Below are 22632 nucleotides of genomic sequence, written 5' to 3' on the forward strand. Positions count from 1 at the left end.
TGAGGTATCTTTGCCCATTCTTCCTTACAAAAGTCTTCCAGTTCTTTGAGATTTCTGGGCTGTCTGTCACACACTGCTCTTTTAAGGTCTATCCATAGATTTTCAATTATGTTGAGGTCCGGAGATTGTGAAGGCCATGGCAAAACCTTCAGTTTACGCCTCTTGATGTAATCCCCTGTGGATTTTGAGGTGTATTTAGGATCATTATCCATTTGTAGAAGCCCTCCTCTCTTTAAGTTCAGCTTTTTCACAAATGGCATCAAGTTAGCACCCAAAATTTGCTGAAATTTTATTGAATCCATTTTTCCTTCTACTCGTGAGATGTTCCCTGTGCCACTGGCTGCAATACAAACCCAAAGCATAATTGATCCACCCCCATGCTTAACAGTTGGACAGAGGTTCATTTCATTAACCCCCCAAGGACCAAGGGCTTACAGGTACGCCATTGGTCCTGGTCTCCTGATATAACACGGGGTTACACAGTAACCCCGCGTCATATCACGGCGGGCCCGGCGTCATAGTGAAGCCGGGACCCGCCTCTAATAGCGCGCAGCGCCGATGGCGCGCTATTAACCCTTTAGCCGCGCGCTCAGAGCTGAGCCGCGCGGCTAAAAGTGAAAGTGAAAGTTGCCGGCTAGCTCAGTCGGGCTGTTCGGGATAGCCGCGGCTAATCGCGGCATCCCGAACAGCTGACAGGACAGCGGGAGGGCCCCTACCTGCCTCCTCGCTGTCCGATCGCCGAATGACTGCTCAATGCCTGAGATCCAGGCCTGAGCAGTCATGCGGCAGAATCGTTGATCACTGGTTTCTTATGAGAAACCAGTGGTCAATGATGAAGATCAGTGTGTGCAGTGTTATAGGTCCCTATGGGACCTATAACACTGCAAAAAAAAAAGTGGAAAAAAAAAGTGAATGAATGTCATTTAACCCCTCCCCTATTAAAAATTTGAATCACCCCCCTTTTCCAATAAAAAAAAAAACACAGTGTAAATAAAATAAAAATAAACATATATGGTATCACCGCGTGCGGAAATGTCCGAATTATAAAAATATATCATTAATTAAACCGCTCGGTCAATGGCGTGCGCGCAAAAAAATTCCAAAGTCCAAAATAGTGCATTTTTGGTCACTTTTTATATCATTTAAAAATGAATAAAAAGCGATCAATAAGTCCTATCAATGCAAAAACCGTTAAAAACTTCAGATCACGGCGCAAAAAATGAGCCCTCAAACCACCCCATACACGGAAAAATTAAAAAGTTATAGGGGTCAGAAGATGACAATTTTAAACGTATTAATTTTCCTGCATGTAGTTATGATTTTTTCCAGAAGTTCGACAAAATCAAACCTATATAAGTAGGGGATCATTTTAATCGTATGGACCTACAGAATAAAGATAAGGTGTCATTTTTACCGAAAAATGTACTAAATAGAAACGGAAGCCCCCAAAAGTTACAAAACTGCGTTTTTTTTTCAATTTTGTCGCACAATGATTTTTTTTCTCGTTTCACCGTAGATTTTTGGGCAAAATGATTGACGTCTTTACAAAGTAGAATTGGTGGCGCAAAAAATAAGCCATCATATGGATTTTTAGGTGCAAAATTGAAAGAGCTATGATTTTTTAAAGGCAAGGAGCAAAAAACGAAAATGCAAAAACGGAAAAAACCCCGGTCCTTAAGGGGTTAAATTCTGTTCCCCTTCTTCTCCAAACGTACCTTTGCTCATTCCGGCCAAAAAGTTCAATTTTAACCTCATCGGTCCACGGAACTTGTTTCCAAAATGCATCAGGCTTATCTATATGTTCATTTGCAAAGTTCAAATGCTGATTTTTGTGGTGAGGACGTAGAAGAGGTTTTCTTCTGATGACTCTTCCATGAAGACCATATTTGTACAAGTATCTCTTTATAGTGGAATAGTGTACCACAACTCCAGTGTCTGCCAGATCTTTCTGGAGGGATTGTGCAGTTAAACGTGGGTTTTGAATTGTTTTTCTCACAATCCTGCGAGCGGTCTGATATTTTTCTTGGTCTTCCAGATCTTGCTTTAACTTCCACTGTTCCTGATGACTGCCATTTCTTAATTACATTGCAAACAGAGGATATTGACATCTGAAAACATTTTGCTATCTTCTTATAGCCTTCTCCAGCTTTGTGAGCGCCAACTATTTTCAGTTTCTAGACAACGGCTTAGAAGAACCCATGGTGCTGATTGTTGGGGCAAGGTCAGATGAGTCTGGGCATTTAAAACCTTTGAGATTGACATCACCTGGTCTTCCCAGATGATGATTGAGAACAATCCATAATACTGGCAGGTCTCAGCTTTGCAAAGGGGGCAGTACATGCTATAAATTCTGCAGGGTACCCAAACTCTTGCAGACGCCATTTTTTTGTTTTCTGTTATTTTGAAAGTGTAAATGATGGAAATAAAATCTAACTTTTGTTGACATATTATAAGAATGTCTAATCTGTAATTTGATGCCTTTTGGAGATTTTTCCATCTTTCCTTGGCTTCTTTATGCACATTAATACAAATTTTTACCTGGGGTGACCAAACTTTTGATCCCCACTGTATAGTGAGCCTTAACACCCCACAGGTGTGGGGTGTTAAGGCTCACTGTACCCCTTGTTACGTGCCATGAGGGGTGTAGTTTCCTAAATAGTTGCCATGTGGGGTGTTTTTCACTGTTCTGGCACCATAGGGGCTTCCTAAATGAGACATGCCCTGCAGAAACCATTTCCGCAAAATTCGCTTTCCAAACCCCCAATGTTGCTCCTTCCCTTCTGAGCCCTCTAGTGCACCTGCAGAACACTTTACATCAACATATTATATATTTCCTTACTCGAGAGAAATGGGGTTTCAACTTTTTGGGGACATTTTCACCTATTACCCCTTGTGAAAATTAAACATTTTGGGTAACATCAGCATTTTAGGGAATTTATTTTTTATTTTTTTATTTTCACGTCCAACTTTATTGAAAATTCGTCAAACACCTGTGGGGTGTTAAGGCTCACTGTATGTTCCTTGAGGGGTGTAGTTTCCAAAATAGTATGCCATGTGGGGTGTTTTTAGCTGTTCTGGCACCATAGGCACTTTCTAAAATGTGATATGCCCCAAAAAAAAAAAATTCAGCAAAATTCGCTCTTTAACATCCCATTGTCGCTCCTTCCCTTCTGAGCCCTCTAGTGCACCAACAGAGCACTTTACATCCACATATGAGGTATTTCCTCACTCAAGAGAAATTGGGTTACAAATTTTTGGGGCTTGTTCTCCTTTCACCCCTCGTAAAAATAAAAAATATGGGTCTACAAGAACATGTTAGTGTAAAAAATGCAGATTTAGATTTTTAGATTTGCTTCTGTTATGTCCCCTACTATAAAAATGTAAATATTAGCCACACAATGATGGTGTCATAATATGAATACATTTCTGATAGATCAATATACTAAAGTTTCAGAAACTGCCTCATTTCTTCTTCTTATGTGGTTATTGATTCTAATAAAATAATTAAAGGGGTACTCCGGTGAAAACCTTTTTTCTTTTAAATCAACTGGTGGCAGAAAGTTAAACATATTTGTAAATTACTTCTATTAAAAAAATCTTAATCCTTCCTGTACTTATTAGCTGCTGAATACTACAGAGGAAATTCTTTTCTTTTTGGAATGCTCTCTGATGACATCACGAGCACAGTTCTCTCTGCTGACGTTATTATAATAACACTTTATTTATTGTTGTCCTTAGTGGGATTTGAACCCAAGTCCCCAGCACTGCAAGGCAGCAGTGCTAACCACTGAGCCACCATGCTGCCCTTAGCATACATCTGCTATGCATCTGCTATGCATGGTTGCTAAAATGGACAGAGATGTCAGCAGAGAGTACTGTGCTCGTGATGTCATCAGTGTTCCAAAAAGAAAGGAATTTCCTCTGTAGCATTCAGCAGCTAATATGTACTGCAAGGATTAAGATTTTTTAATAGAAGTAATTTACAAATTTGTTTAACTTTCTGCCACCAGTTGATTTAAAAGAAAAAAGGTTTTCACCGGAGAACCCCTTTAAATACATTGGGGTTATTCTGTATATTAACACTGGGTAAATGGAACCTAGAATGACGGCCTAACATTGCTCTGCATAGGGCAGTGTTTCTCAGTGTGTCTCCAAATGTTGCACAACTACAACTCCCAGCATGCCCAGACAGCCAACGGCATGCTGGGAGTTATAGTTTTACAACAGCTGGAGGCACTCGGGTTGGGAAACACTGGTGTTGCTGTGTTTTAATATCAATTTACTCCTCTCATTCAGAGTCTCAGATGCTTTTCGTACAGCTTTATTATATTACACATGTTGCTACATTGTGTAGTGAGCTGCTCTGGTGCCTGGGGAGTTAAATAATCTGGTGCTGTCGTTCTGTTTGCCCCGACTGCTCATTATTGCCATATAAACCCAACGTAGCTCCAGATCACATGATGAGGTAACGCAAGGTCAGCACTGGAGCCAGGACCCCGTCCAAACATACACAGACTGAGACGGGAGTGGAACGTGGAGAAAGAAAGAAACAAGGAAAGTGTTGGGGGTGGAGAGAAAGGGGGGAAGAGACAAGGAAAGACGGCAAAAGAGAGGGAACACGATGGACAGAGAGGAGAAGAGAGCAGAGGTGGGGGGAGGAATGTACATTAATTCTTACTACTTTTTCCATATGGAGAGTGTTGGATTAAAAGTTACATTCCAACTCACATAAAACTACTCCCACATCTTCTACACTAATAGAGTAATACTGAGTATGCATATACTGCACTGTATAATAATAGTATATATACCATTATTTCCCAACCAGGGTGCCTCCAGGTGTAGCAAATCTACAACTCCAAGAATGCCTGGACAGCCAAAGGCTGTCCAGGCATGCTGGGAGTTGTAGTTTTGCAACATCTGGAGGCACTCTGGTTGGGAAACACTGATCTATACACTGATAATAATAGCAATGTACTGTATAATGATATCTATACACTGTTAATAATCACACTGTATAATGATATCTATATACTGATAATAATCACACTGTATAATGATATCTATATATACTGATAATAATCACACTGTATAATGATATCTATATATATACTGATAATAATCACACCGTATAATGATATCTATATACACTGATAATAATCACACTGTATAATGATATCTATATATACTGATAATAATCACACTGTATAATGATATCTATATATACTGATAATAATCACACTGTATAATGATATCTATATATACTGATAATAATCACACTGTATAATGATATCTATATATACTGATAATAATCACACTGTATAATGATATCTATATATACTGATAATAATCACACTGTATAATGATATCTATATACTGATAATAATCACACTGTATAATGATATCTATATATACTGATAATAATCACACTGTATAATGATATCTATATATACTGATAATAATCACACTGTATAATGATATCTATATACTGATAATAATCACACTGTATAATGATATCTATATATACTGATAATAATCACACTGTATAATGATATCTATATATACTGATAATAATCACACTGTATAATGATATCTATATATACTGATAATAATTACACTGTATAATGATATCTATATATACTGATAATAATCACACTGTATAATGATATCTATATATACTGATAATAATCACACTGTATAATGATATCTATATATACTGATAATAATCACACTGTATAATGATATCTATATACTGATAATAATCACACTGTATAATGATATCTATATACTGATAATAATCACACTGTATAATGATATCTATATATACTGATAATAATCACACTGTATAATGATATCTATATATACTGATAATAATCACACTGTATAATGATATCTATATATACTGATAATAATCACACTGTATAATGATATCTATATATACTGATAATAATTACACTGTATAATGATATCTATATACTGATAATAATCACACTGTATAATGATATCTATATACTGATAATAATCACACTGTATAAGGATATCTATATATACTGATAATAATCACACTGTATAATGATATCTATATATACTGATAATAATCACACTGTATAATGATATCTATATATACTGATAATAATCACACTGTATAATGATATCTATATACTGATAATAATCACACTGTATAATGATATCTATATATACTGATAATAATCACACTGTATAATGATATCTATATATACTGATAATAATCACACTGTATAATGATATCTATATACTGATAATAATCACACTGTATAATGATATCTATATATACTGATAATAATCACACTGTATAATGATATCTATATATACTGATAATAATCACACTGTATAATGATATCTATATATACTGATAATAATCACACTGTATAATGATATCTATATATACTGATAATAATTACACTGTATAATGATATCTATATACTGATAATAATCACACTGTATAATGATATCTATATACTGATAATAATCACACTGTATAATGATATCTATATATACTGATAATAATCACACTGTATAATGATATCTATATACTGATAATAATCACACTGTATAATGATATCTATATATACTGATAATAATCACACTGTATAATGATATCTATATATACTGATAATAATCACACTGTATAATGATATCTATATATACTGATAATAATCACACTGTATAATGATATCTATATATACTGATAATAATCACACTGTATAATGATATCTATATACTGATAATAATCACACTGTATAATGATATCTATATATACTGATAATAATCACACTGTATAATGATATCTATATATACTGATAATAATTACACTGTATAATGATATCTATATACAGGTAATAATCACACTGTATAATGATATCTATATATACTGATAATAATCACACTGTATAATGATATCTATATATACTGATAATAATCACACTGTATAATGATATCTATATACTGATAATAATCACACTGTATAATGATATCTATATATACTGATAATAATCACACTGTATAATGATATCTATATATACTGATAATAATCACACTGTATAATGATATCTATATACACTGATAATAATCACACTGTATAATGATATCTATATATACTGATAATGATCACACTGTATAATGATATCTATATACTGATAATAATCACACTGTATAATGATATCTATATATACTGATGATAATCACACTGTATAATGATATCTATATACTGATAATAATCACACTGTATAATGATATCTATATATACTGATAATAATCACACTGTATAATGATATCTATATACTGATAATAATCACACTGTATAATGATATCTATATACTGATAATAATCACACTGTATAATGATATCTATATATACTGATAATAATCACACTGTATAATGATATCTATATATATACTGATAATAATCACACTGTATAATGATATCTATATACTGATAATAATCACACTGTATAATGATATCTATATATACTGATAATAATCACACTGTATAATGATATCTATATACTGATAATAATCACACTGTATAATGATATCTATATATACTGATAATAATCACACTGTATAATGATATCTATATATACTGATAATAATCACACTGTATAATGATATCTATATACTGATAATAATCACACTGTATAATGATATCTATATATACTGATAATAATCACACTGTATAATGATATCTATATATACTGATAATAATCACACTGTATAATGATATCTATATACTGATAATAATCACACTGTATAGTGATATATATATATATACTGATAATAATCACACTGTATAATGATATCTATATATACTGATGATAATCACACTGTATAATGATATCTATATATACTGATAATAATCACACTGTATAATGATATCTATATATACTGATAATAATCACACTGTATAATGATATCTATATATACTGATAATAATCAGACTGTATAATGATATCTATATATACTGATAATAATCACACTGTATAATGATATCTATATACTGATAATAATCACACTGTATAATGATATCTATATATACTGATAATAATCACACTGTATAATGATATCTATATATACTGATAATAATCACACTGTATAATGATATCTATATATACTGATAATAAACACACTGTACTGTATAATGATATCTATATACTGATAATAATCACACTGTATAATGATATCTATATATACTGATAATAATCACACTGTATAATGATATCTATATACTGATAATAATCACACTGTATAATGATATCTATATACTGATAATAATCACACTGTATAATGATATCTATATATACTGATAATAATCACACTGTATAATGATATCTATATACTGATAATAATCACACTGTATAATGATATCTATATACTGATAATAATCACACTGTATAATGATATCTATATACTGATAATAATCACACTGTATAATTATATCTATATACTGATAATAATCACACTGTATAATGATATCTATATATACTGATAATAATCACACTGTATAATGATATCTATATACTGATAATAATCACACTGTATAATGATATCTATATATACTGATAATAATCACACTGTATAATGATATCTATATACTGATAATAATCACACTGTATAATTATATCTATATACTGATAATAATCACACTGTATAATGATATCTATATATACTGATGATAATCACACTGTATAATGATATCTATATATACTGATAATAATCACACTGTATAATGATATCTATATATACTGATAATAATCACACTGTATAATGATATCTATATATACTGATAATAATCAGACTGTATAATGATATCTATATATACTGATAATAATCACACTGTATAATGATATCTATATATACTGATAATAATCACACTGTATAATTATATCTATATATACAGATAATAATCACACTGTATAATGATATCTATATATACTGATAATAATCACACTGTATAATGATATCTATATATACTGATAATAAACACACTGTACTGTATAATGATATCTATATACTGATAATAATCACACTGTATAATGATATCTATATATACTGATAATAATCACACTGTATAATGATATCTATATACTGATAATAATCACACTGTATAATGATATCTATATACTGATAATAATCACACTGTATAATGATATCTATATATACTGATAATAATCACACTGTATAATGATATCTATATACTGATAATAATCACACTGTATAATGATATCTATATACTGATAATAATCACACTGTATAATGATATCTATATACTGATAATAATCACACTGTATAATTATATCTATATACTGATAATAATCACACTGTATAATGATATCTATATATACTGATAATAATCACACTGTATAATGATATCTATATACTGATAATAATCACACTGTATAATGATATCTATATATACTGATAATAATCACACTGTATAATGATATCTATATACTGATAATAATCACACTGTATAATTATATCTATATACTGATAATAATCACACTGTATAATGATATCTATATATACTGATAATAATCACACTGTATAATGATATCTATATATACTGATAATAATCACACTGTATAATGATATCTATATACTGATAATAATCACACTGTATAATTATATCTATATACTGATAATAATCACACTGTATAATGATATCTATATACTGATAATAATCACACTGTATAATGATATCTATATACTGATAATAATCACACTGTATAATGATATCTATATATACTGATAATAATCACACTGTATAATGATATCTATATATACTGATAATAATCACACTGTATAATGATATCTATATATACTGATAATAATCACACTGTATAATGATATCTATATATACTGATAATAATCACACTGTATAATGATATCTATATATACTGATAATAATCACACTGTATAATGATATCTATATATACTGATAATAATCACACTGTATAATGATATCTATATATACTGATAATAATCACACTGTATAATGATATCTATATACTGATAATAATCACACTGTATAATGATATCTATATACTGATAATAATCACACTGTATAATGATATCTATATATACTGATAATAATCACAGTGTATAATGATATCTATATACTGATCATAATCACACTGTATAATGATATCTATACACTGATTTAGGCCTAAAATGATGGTGACAAATATTTTTTTTGCGTGGATCTATTAGACGTTTGTATGACTGATATTATATATATATCATATGCATACAGAGTATACATGCAGTCAAAATTATTGCTGTTTGGCCAATAGAGTAATATGGAATTATATAGATTAATAGGAGGAGATTTAGGGAGGTTATATGGAGTAATAGGAGAAGATATAGGAGAGGTTATATGGAGTAATAGGAGGAGATATAGGGAGGTTATATGGAGTATAGGAGGAGATATAGGGAGGTTATATGGAGTAATAGGAGATATAGGAGAGGTTATATGGAGTCATAGGAGGAGATATAGGAGAGGTTATATGGAGTAATAGGAGGAGATATAGGGAGGTTATATGGAGTAATAGGAGGAGATATAGGGAGGTTATATGGAGTAATAGGAGGAGATATAGGGAGGTTATAAGGAGTAATAGGAGGAAATATAGGGAGGTTATATGGAGGAATAGGAGGAGATTTAGGAGAGTTTATATGGAGTAATAGGAGAAGATATAGGGGAGGATATATGGAGTAATAGGAGGAGATATAGGGAGGTTATATGGAGTAATAGGAGGAGATATAGAGAGGTTATATGGAGTAATAGGAGGAGATATAGGGAGGTTATATGGAGTAATAGGAGGAGATATAGGAGAGGTTATATGGAGTAATAGGAGGAGATATAGGAGAGGTTATATGGAGTAATAGGAGAAGATATAGGGAGGTTATATGAAGTAATAGGAGAAGATATAGGGAGGTTATATGGAGTAATAGGAAGAGTTATAGGGAGGTTATATGAAGTAATAGGAGGTGATATAGGGAGGTTTTATGGTATAATAGGAGGAGATATAGGGAGGTTATATGGAGTAATAGGAGGAGATATAGGGACGTTATATGGAGTAATAGGAGGAGATATAGGGGAAGTTATATGGAGTAATAGGAGGAGATATAGGAGAGGTTATATGGAGTAATAGGAGGAGATATAGGAGATTATATGGAGTAATAGGAGGAGATATAGGGAGTTTATATGGAGTAATAGGGGGAGATATAGGAGAGGTTATATGGAGTAATAGGAGGGGATATAGGGGAGGTTATATGGAGTAATAGGAGGAGATATAGGGAGTTTATATGGAGTAATAGGAGGATATATAGGGAGGTTATATGGAGTAATAGGAGGAGATATAAGGAGGTTATATGGAGTAATAGGAGGAAATATAGGAGGTTATATGGAGTAATAGGAGGAGATATAGGAGAGGTTATATGGAGTAATAGGAGGAGATATAGGAGAGGTTATATGGAGTAATAGGAGGAGATATAGTGGAGGTTATATGGAGTAATAGGAGGAGATATAGGAGAGGTCATATGGAGTAATAGGAGAAGATATAGGAGAGGTTACATGGAGTAATAGGAGGAGATATAGGAGAGGTTATATGGAGTAATAGGAGGAGATATAGGAGAGGTTATATGGAGTAATAGGAGGAGATATAGGAGAGGTTATATGGAGTAATAGGAGGAGATAAAGGAGAGGTTATATGGAGTAATAGGAGGGGATATAGGAGAGGTATATGGAGTAATAGGAGGAGATATAGGAGAGGTTATATGGAGTAATAGGAGGAGATATAGGGAGGTTATATGGAGTAATAGGAGGAGATATAGGGGGAGGTTATATGGAGTAATAGGGGGAGATATAGGAGAGGTTATATTGAGTAATAGGAGGGGATATAGGAGAGGTTATATGGAGTAATAGGAGGAGATATAGGGGAGGTTATATGGAGTAATAGGAGGAGATATAGGGAGGTTATATGGAGTAATAGGAGGAGATATAGGAGAGGTTATATGGAGTAATAGGAGGAGATAAAGGAGAGGTAATATGGAGTAATAGGAGGAGATATAGGAGGTTATATGGAGTAATAGGAGGGGATATAGGAGAGGTATATGGAGTAATAGGAGGAGATATAGGGGAGGTTATATAGAGTAATAGGAGGAAATACAGGAGAGGTTATAGGGAGTAATAGGAGGAGATATAGGGAGGTTATATGGAGTAATAGGAGGAGATATAGGGAGGTTATAGGGAGTAATAGGAGGAGATATAGGGAGGTTATATGAAGTAATAGGAGGAGATATAGGTATATGGAGTAATTGGAGGGGATATAGGGAGGTATATGGAGTAATAGGAGGAGATATAGGGAGGTTATATGGAGTAATAGGAGGAAATACAGGAGAGATTATATGGAGTAATAGGAGGAGATATAGGGAGGTTATATGGAGTAATAGGAGGAGATATAGGGAGGTTATATTGAGTAATAGGAGGAGATATAGGGAGGTTATATGGAGTAATAGGAAATACAGGGAGTTTATATGGAGTAATAGGAAGAAATATAGGGGGGGTTAATATGAAGTAATTAAAGACATAGGGCTGGTTATATGGAATAGTAGGGGAGGTTATATGGAGTAGTATTATTTCAGGCTATATGTAGTAAGCAAAAAGGTTAAGAAAGAAAAATATTAAGATTCATCACATAGAGGAGACTTTTTTTTATAATAGTGGAAATAAAAAATGTTTTAATTATTTTTCAAATTTTTAAAAGCCAAGTAAAGTTTAAAGGGAGCATTTTTTTGTGAGATCTATTTATATATATATCCTATGGTTTTTTTTTAGAACTGGAATTATCTTATGAATTTCCTTACATTCTTTTATGTTGTGGTCAATGGATTCTGTAGTATACAGGCTGAGTTACAGTATGTTTTCGGCAAAATACATTTCAGAGTAAAGACAGATGCTCGGATAAAACTATCCGTACACATCTGGAACTCTACTGACTTTTCTCATCATTGAAGAAATTCAATGTAACCATCGTGTACTAGATTGTAAGGACTATAAGTATATATTTTCTTTTAATGAATAACACTGATAATATTTTATAGATTTGCTCTGTTAGTATTAACAAGGAAAGTATTCACTATGTCCATCTTCTATTACCATCTACTTTTTCCTTATATGAGATATCTTTTTTAATTTGGCAGGATTATTTATGAGGAAAACAATAGTAACTAATCGTAACATACGTAACTAAAAATAGTAAAGTAAATTAATCTGTTAGATGTTTTACTAATCAACATAAGATAAACTTTCCTCATTTACAGATAAAAATGTTTTTTTTTTATCTATATAACATTTTTCAGTTAATATTTCTCTTTTGTTATTTCAGTTGTACATTTGTTATTTAACTGTGTACATAAATATGGTATATATTTGCCTTTTTTATGTCAAAAGAATAAATGGTCAGTTGTAAAGACATATTTTTAATGAGAAAGTGCTTGCATTTCTTCATATATACCTTTCCCTGTCTATGTGTCTCACATCTATCTATCTATCTGTCTATATCTATGTATCTGTTTTATCTTCTGTCAAAATTTTGCAATATTTATAGACATAACTTTTGTTATCCCGCCAACACACTTTAATGAAACAACTAAGAGCTATATTTGGTTGCATATAAGAAAAGATATATTTTAAAGTACTAAGAAATCATATCCATGACCTAGAGGATGCAAGCCGGAATATAATTGCCAATTCCTGTGAATACAAGTAATATCATAACATATTTGGTGAGCAGTAACATTGTAACATAGAAGCGTTCCTCAAGTTTATACTGTGATTCTGCAGTGTTGATTCAGAGGAAGGCAAGAGAACCCTAGGAGGCAGTTGCCATTTGCCGCGTTGTAAGTAAGAAAAAAAGACCTTCCTGAATCTAAATATTAGATTTTTTTTTATATCCTAAGAATACAAAGATCAACAATTTATAGTGAACAGATAGGGGTAAATCTCCCAGTGGTGAGAGCAGATCAGAAAATATATTGTAAGTGCGAAATTCTGTGTTTGTGTTCTACGCAGAGGTGTGTTGGATGGAAAGCAACCAATCAATAACTAAATATTACAATGAAATTCAAGAAAGTAGTGTGCATGGGAGAGGGTGATATGGGTTAAAAGAGTATTGAAGGTTACCTGAGTCAGACAGTATGGTGAGTACATCTCTTCTGCTCCTCACAAATCTTGGATGTTTCTTGTTTTCTCTCTTTCTTGCTACAGTCTATGACTGTGTCATTTTGTGCGGAAGTGTCTCCAGCCCAAGATGATGCCTTTTTTGTTGTTGTTTTTTTCTTCTTTTGCACAGAGTATTTCTTGTCCAGTTGTCTCTGAAAGAGCTAATTTCTTCTGATCGCTTAATTTTTGAGGCCTGTTTTACACAATGTGTTATTCTACAAGTTGACGTAAGGAAAAATGTCTCATGCTGGTTCTCACTTTCTTCCTCAGTTTTCGAAAATCTTTTTCATTCCTTATGCTCCTCTGGATGTCTCTTTCTTCGAATGCCTCTTTGTCTTTGTATGACTCTGAAAGTAAAAGTTTGGAGTAAGCTTTGAAAACGAGCAAAAAAAATGTGCGAAGAATGGAGAGACAGCCAAACTCAGAAAAGAGACTGGAAAGAGACGTTTATATAATATAAACGTAAATATGCAATTTATATAGGAGAAGAATAAGTATCACAAAGCATTTCAAACATCAATGTCCTCTACAACATAAGGAATGAGAGGATAAAATGTGCAAGAATTCATTGTGGCAAATATGGATAGTACAGAAGTCCCAAGAGAGTGTAGGCCAAGGGCTAATGGGACAAGACATCATTTCTTCCCATGTCCTTATTTGATTTATTAACTTTTTCACCACTGAATTGTCTGTTTCTTTTTATCTGTCACTTCTGTTTGTCACACACTGTAACTGCTAGAAATGTCTCCATAAAACCATTCTTGTTGTGACTGAAATATCTTGGGGTGGGAAATACTAGTTGATTGCTGAAATTAAGTTTTATGGGACATTTGACCAAAGTTTAAAGCATTGCTTATTCAATATTTATTTAAAATGTATTCTTACATCACAGTTAATATTAACTCTCTCTATAACACCTCATTTATAATCTCATCTCTTTTATAATCTCATCCCTCAGTCCTTACATGACTCTATATAACCTTTCCTTTATATCTCCTCCTTTTACTGCTTATAGCCCCTCTCTTTATCTCACTCTTTTGCTCCATATAACCTCTCCTATATCTCCTTATATATTCCCTATATACTCTTTGTAATCTCTAGATATCCTCCTATTATTTCATATACCTTCCTCTATATCTCCTCCTATTACTCCATATAACCTCCCTATATCTCCTCCTATTACTCCATATAACCTCCCTATATCTCCTCCTATTGCTCCATATAACCTCTCCTATATCTCTTCCTATTACTCCATATAACCTCCCTATATCTCCTCCTATTATTCCATATAACTTCCCTATATCTCCAACTATAACCTCCCTATATCTCCTCCTATTACTCCATATAACCTCCCTATATCTCCTCCTATTACTCCATATAACCTCCCCTATATCTCCTCCTATTATTACTCCATATAAGCTCCCCTATATCTCCTCCTATTATTACTCCATATTACCTCCTCTGTATCTCCTCCTATTATTACTCCATATAACCTCCCCTATATCTCCTCCTATTACTCCTTGTAATCTCTCTCTATATCTCCTCCTATTATTTCATATACCTTCCCCTATATCTCCTCCTATTACTTAATATAACCTCCCTATATCTCCTTCTATTACTCCATATAACCTCCCTATATCTCCTACTATTACTCCATATAACCTCTCATATATCTCCTCCTATTACTCCATATAACCTTGCCTATATCTCCTCCTATTACTCCATATAACCTCCCTATATCTCTTCCTATTACTCAATATAACCTCTCCTATATCTCCTCCTTTTACTCCATATAACCTCCCTATGTCTCCTCCTATAACTCAATATAACCTCTCCTATATCTCCTTCTATTACTCCATATAACCTCTCCTATATCTCCTCCTATTACTCCATATAACCTCTTCTATATCTCCTCCTATTACTCCATATAACCTCCTATATCTCCTCCTATTATTCCATATAACCTCCCTATATCTCCTCCTATTACTCCATATAACCTCCCTATATATCCTCCTATTACTCCATATAACCTCCCATTATCTCCTCCTATTACTCCATATAACCTCCCCTATATATCCTATTACTCCATATAACCTCTCCTATATCTCCTCCTATTACTCCATATAACCCCCTATATCTCCTCCTATTACTCCTTATAACCTCCCTATATCTCCTCCTATTACTCCATATAACCTCCCTATATCTCCTCCTATTACTCCATATAACCTCTCCTATATCTCCTCCTATTACTCCATATAACCCTCCTATATCTCCTCCTATTATTACTCCATATAACCTCCCCTATATCTCCTCCTATTACTCCATATAACCTCCCCTATATCTCCTCCTATTACTCCATATAACCCCCCTATATCTCCTCCTATTATTACTCCATATAACCTCCCCTATATCTCCTCCTATTACTCCATATGACCTCTCCTATATCTCCTCCTATTACTCCATATAACCTCCCTATATCTCCTCCTATTACTCCTTATAACCTCTCTATATCTCCTCCTATTATTTCATATACCTTCCCCTAAATCTCCTCCTATTACTCCTTATAACCTCCCTATATCTCCTCCTATTACTCCATATAACTTCCCTATATCTCCTCCTATTACTCCATATAACCTCCCTATATCTCCTCCTATTACTCCATATAACCTCTCCTATATCTCCTCCTATTACTCCATATAACCTCGCCTATATCTCCTCCTATTACTCCATATAACCTCCCTATATCTCCTCCTATTACTCCTTATAACCTCGCCTATATCTCCTCCTATTACTCCATATAACCCCCCTATATCTCCTCCTATTACTCCATATAACCTCGCCTATATCTCCTCCTATTACTCCATATAACCTCCTATATCTCCTCCTATTACTCCTTATAACCTCGCCTATATCTCCTCCTATTACTCCATATAACCCCCCTATATCTCCTTCTATTACTCCATATAACCTCTCCTATATCTCTTCCTATTACTCCATATAACCTCCCTATATCTCCTCCTATTACTCCTTATAACCTCTCCTATATCTACTCCTATTACTCCATATAACCCCCCTATATCTCCTCCTATTATTACTCCATATAACCTCCCTATATCTCCTCCTATTACACCATATAGGCTCTCCTATATCTCCTCCTATTACTCCATATAACCTCTCCTATATCTCCTCCTATTACTCTATATAACCTCCTCTATATCTCCTCCTATTACTCCATATAACCTCTCCTATATCTCCTCCTATTACTCCATATAACCTCACCTATATCTCCTCCTATTACTCCATATAACCTCCCTATATTTCCTTCTATTACTCCTTATAACCTCGCCTATATCTCCTCCTATTACTCCATATAACCTCCCTATATCTCCTCCTATTACTCCATATAACCTCTCCTACATCTCCTCCTATTACTCCATATAACCTCCCTATATCTCTTCCTATTGCTCCATATAACCTCTCCTATATCTCCTCCTATTACTCCATATAACCTCTCCTATATCTCCTCCTATTACTCCACATAACCTACCTATATCTCTTCCTATTACTCCATATAACCTCTCCTATATCTCCTCCTATTACTCCATATAACCTCTCCTATATCTCCTCCTATTACTCCATATAACCTCCTATATCTCCTCCTATTACTCCATATAACCTCCCTATATCTCCTCCTATTACTCCATATAACCTCCCCTATATCTCCTCCTATTACTCCATATAACCTCCCTATATCTCTTCCTATTACTCCACATAACCTCTCCTATATCTCCTCCTATTACTCTATATAACCTCCCTATATCTCTTCCCATTACTCCATATAACCTCTCCTATATCTCCTCCTATTACTCCATATAACCTCCCTATATCTCCTATTACTCCATATAACCTCTCCTATATGTCCTCCTATTACTCCATATAACCTCCCTATATCTCCTCCTATTACTCCATATAACCTCCCTATATCTCCTCCTATTACTCCATATAACATCTCCTATAACATCTCCTATATCTCCTCCTATTACTCCATATAACATCTCCTATATCTCTTCCTATTACTCCATATAACCTCTCCTATATATCCCCTTATTACTCCATATAACCTCTCCTATATCTCCTCCTATTTCTCCATATAACCTCCCTATATCTCCTCCTATTACTCCATATAACCTCTCCTATATCTCCTCCTATTACTCCATATAACCTCCCTATATCTCCTATTACTCCATAAAACCTCTCCTATATGTCCTCCTATTACTCCATATAACCTCCCCTATATCTCCTCCTATTACTCCATATAACCTCCCTATATCTCCTCCTATTACTCCATATAACCTCCCTAAATCTCCTCCTATTACTCCATATAACCTTCCCTATATCTCCTCCTATTACTCCATATAACCTCCCTATATATCCTCCTATTACCCCATATAACCTCCCTATATCTCCTCCTATTACTCCATATAACCTCCCTATATCTCCTCCTATTACTCCATATAACCTCCCTTTATCTCCTCCTATTACTCCATATAACCTCAACTATATCTCCTCCTATTACTCCATATAACATCTATATCTCCTCCTATTACTCCATATAACCTCTCCTATATATCCCCCTATTACTCCATATAACCTCTCCTATATCTCCTCCTATTACTCCATATAACCTCCCTATATCTCCTCCTATTACTCCATATAACCTCCCTATATCTCCTCCTATTACTCCATATAACCTCCCTATATCTCCTCCTATTACTCCATATAACCTCTCCTATATCTCCTCCTATTACTCCATATAACCTCTCCTATATTTCCTCCTATTACTCCATATAACCTCCCTATATCTCCTCCTATTACTCCATATAACCTCTTCTATATCTACTCCTATTACTCCATATAACCTCTCCTATATCTCCTCCTATTACTCCATATAACCTCCCTATATCTCCTCCTATTACTCCATATAACCTCCCTATATCTCATCCTATTACTCCATATAACCTCCCTATATCTCCTCCTATTACTCCATATAACCTCTCCTATATCTCCTCCTATTACTCCATATAACCTCTTCTATATCTACTCCTATTACTCCATATAACCTCCCTATATCTCCTCCTATTACTCCATATAACCTCCCTATATCTCCTATTACTCCATATAACCTCCATATATCTCCTTCTATTACTCCATATAACTCTCCTATATCTCCTATTACTCCATATAACCTCTCCTATATCTCCTCCTATTACTCCATATAACCTCTCATATTTCTCCTCCTATTACTCCATATAACCTCCCTATATCTCCTCCTATTACTCCATATAATCTACCCTATATCTCCTCCTATTACTCCATATAACCTCCATATATCTCCTCCTATTACTCCATATAACTCTCCTATATCTCCTCCTATTACTCCATATAATCTCCCCTATATCTCCTCCTATTACTCCATATAATCTCCCTATATCTCCTCCTATTACTCCATATAACCTCCATATATCTCCTCCTATTACTCCATATAACTCTCCTATATCTCCTCCAATTACTCCATATAATCTCTCCTATATTTCCTCCTATTACTCCATATAACCTCCCTATATCTCCTCCTATTACTCCATATAACCTCTCCTATATCTCCTCCTATTACTCCATATAACCTCTCATATTTCTCCTCCTATTACTCCATATAACCTCCCTATATCTCCTCCTATTACTCCATATAATCTCCCCTATATCTCCTCCTATTACTCCATATAACCTCCCTATATCTCCTCATATTACTCCATATAACATCTCCTATATCTCCTCCTATTACTCCATATAACCTCTCCTATATCTCCTCCTATTACTCCATATAACCTCCCTATATCTCTTCCTATTACTCCATATAACCTCTCCTATATCTCCTCCTATTACTCCATATAACCTCCCTATATATCCTCCTATTACTCCATATAACCTCTCCTATATCTCCTCCTATTACTCCGTATAACCTCTTCTATATCTACTCCTATTACTCCATATAACCTCCCTATATCTCCTCCTATTACTCCATATAACCTCTCCTATATCTCCTCCTATTACTCCATATAACCTCTCATATTTCTCCTCCTATTACTCCATATAACCCCCCCTATATCTCCTCCTATTACTCCATATAATCTCCCCTATATCTCCTCCTATTACTCCATATAATCTCCCCCTATATCTCCTCCTATTACTCCATATAACCTCCCTATATCTCCTCCTATTACTCCATATAACCTCCCTATATCTCCTCCTATTACTCCACATAACCTCCCTATAGCTCTTCCTATTACTCCATATAACCTCCCTATACCTCCTCCTATTACTCCATATAACATCTCCTATATCTCCTCCTATTACTCCATATAACCTCCCTATATCTCCTCCTATTACTCCACATAACCTCCCTATAGCTCTTCCTATTACTCCATATAACCTCCATATATCTCCTGATGTTACTCCATATACTCTCATATATATATATCTTTTTATACCTTTTTATTTTCTCCTATTGCTACACATTACCTTTTACCATACCTGCCTACTGACATTATTCCATAATTTTTTTTATTTTTTTTTGCTATGGATTTCTGTTTGTCTTTTTTATTTTCCTGTCACTCCATGGAACCAGACATGAACAGGGAGGGCAGAGACCTATGACCCAGACTTGGCATGTCTTGGCATAGATGATAAGGCTTAAAATAGATAGACTCATTAGATTTTGCACTGAGTTAGCAGCTTAAAACTCCCATCTCATGATTATTGTGTGGTCACCTCTATCATGACTTCTTCTCTTCCATGTTATTTTCTCCGGCCATCTTTTTTTCCAATTTTAATGCTTTTATGCTTATTTTTGTATTCTCTCATTTACTCTTTTGTCATAGCATTTTACCATTTTCCAACAACTCATTGGTGTTCATGCAAAGATCTCTGTTTGTCTTCACAAACTATCTCTTGATTTTTCTGGTAATTTACCAGAAAAATAAACAGATAGTTAGATTTTATTTATCGTGACCTTTCCATTTTTTTTCTTTTTCTTTTGATTTTTCATGATAATTTTGCATCTGACTTTTCAGACTTATGTAAATACTAATTTGATATCTTTAACAGTGTGATTATAAGTGGATCATATACAACACACTATAGGTACTCATGTTCTGGTTTACGTCCCTTCAGCTATTTCCTAATACATCATTGGGCAGGAAATGCACAAAGTGGCGGCTGGCACACCCTCTTAATACAACTCTATCTCAGAGCTGGAGTGCTGCATTTTGCAATCTCCGGCTCTGCCATAGCACTGCATTGAGGGGGGCGTGTCGGCCTCCGCTTCATGCGGTGGCCGACACGCCCCCCTTTCTGCAGATGGCCAGGGCCCCGTACGGGAGATCGCATGGGGTCCCAGCGGTCTGACCCCCCCGTGATCTGACACTTATGCCCTATCCTTAGGATAGGGGATAAGTTTTCAGATCCTGAAGTACTCCTTTAAATACATCACTGTAGGCTGCATATTACCTGTTAACAGAAGTTAATGTGCAGCCCATAGCAAAATGTTAAATGGCCAGACAAAAAATCCAAACAATCATTTGTCGGCTTATTGTTGGCCCTTTTTTCGGGCCGATTATCAGGCATGTGTCTTCTGAAGAATGCACATCAACCAGAGTAAAAAGGCCTGGTGGTCAGCACAAATTAAGACAACTAGTTCTCCCCATATTGCCATTATGACATCCTTCACAATGACTTACAGTAGATGGGATGATGCGTCCCAGATGTTGGATCATTAGGTGGCTCAAATATTGTACTGGGAAGGCCACGTAAACAATTGCTGAATCGTTCATGCAGCCCTTTGCCACCATCATTCGTCAGCCACATATCACTTATTACATTACTTTTCTGACAAATTTAAACCAAACGATCATTTGGCGAACGAGCGATTGCTCTTTTGATGGCTGATCGCTGGTCCTATTACTAGTGGATAATAATCGCCCTGTTTAATAGGGCCCATAATTGTGCTGGTTTCTTTTAGCTGGAAGTGCAACTCTATAAGAGAAAGAAAGTTGGTGCTGAATATAGATATTCTGATAAATATTCTAAAATGTAGTTATACTAAATATGTTTTCAAATGAAGGCCAATCGTGTAACCCAGGGAAAGGTCAGTGAACTGAGATTGTAAATCTCTTTGGATTTGGGGAAAATTGTTATGTACCTGTCATATAACTAAGCTGTTCACTTAGTAAAATACAGAGCTCTCTGTTACTTTGTAAATATAGTTTACATACTAAATAATAATTATCACAATTTCTTTTCTCATGCATTATTTATATA

At 34.1% G+C, this 22632-nt stretch overlaps 1 protein-coding gene and 1 long non-coding RNA gene across 6 annotated transcripts in view; one reads left to right on the plus strand and one right to left on the minus strand.

Annotated features, from left to right (window-relative positions):
* Window positions 1–22632, plus strand: part of LOC130367742 (uncharacterized) — a 429675-nt gene that overhangs the window by 199974 nt on the left and 207069 nt on the right. The gene's annotated exons all lie outside the window — the stretch shown is intronic.
* The window catches only part of NFIX (nuclear factor I X), a 199006-nt gene that overhangs the window by 160667 nt on the left and 15707 nt on the right, over window positions 1–22632 (minus strand). For all 5 annotated transcript variants that reach the window (XM_056570433.1, XM_056570432.1, XM_056570438.1 and 2 more), the window contains one exon: window positions 14221–14606. In XM_056570433.1, the coding sequence (XP_056426408.1) occupies window positions 14221–14247 (27 nt within the window). In that variant the 5' untranslated portion in view covers window positions 14248–14606. The remainder of the gene's footprint in view (window positions 1–14220; window positions 14607–22632) is intronic.

This window comes from Hyla sarda, chromosome 4 (genome assembly GCF_029499605.1).
Source record: "Hyla sarda isolate aHylSar1 chromosome 4, aHylSar1.hap1, whole genome shotgun sequence".
Classification (NCBI taxonomy): domain Eukaryota; kingdom Metazoa; phylum Chordata; class Amphibia; order Anura; family Hylidae; genus Hyla; species Hyla sarda.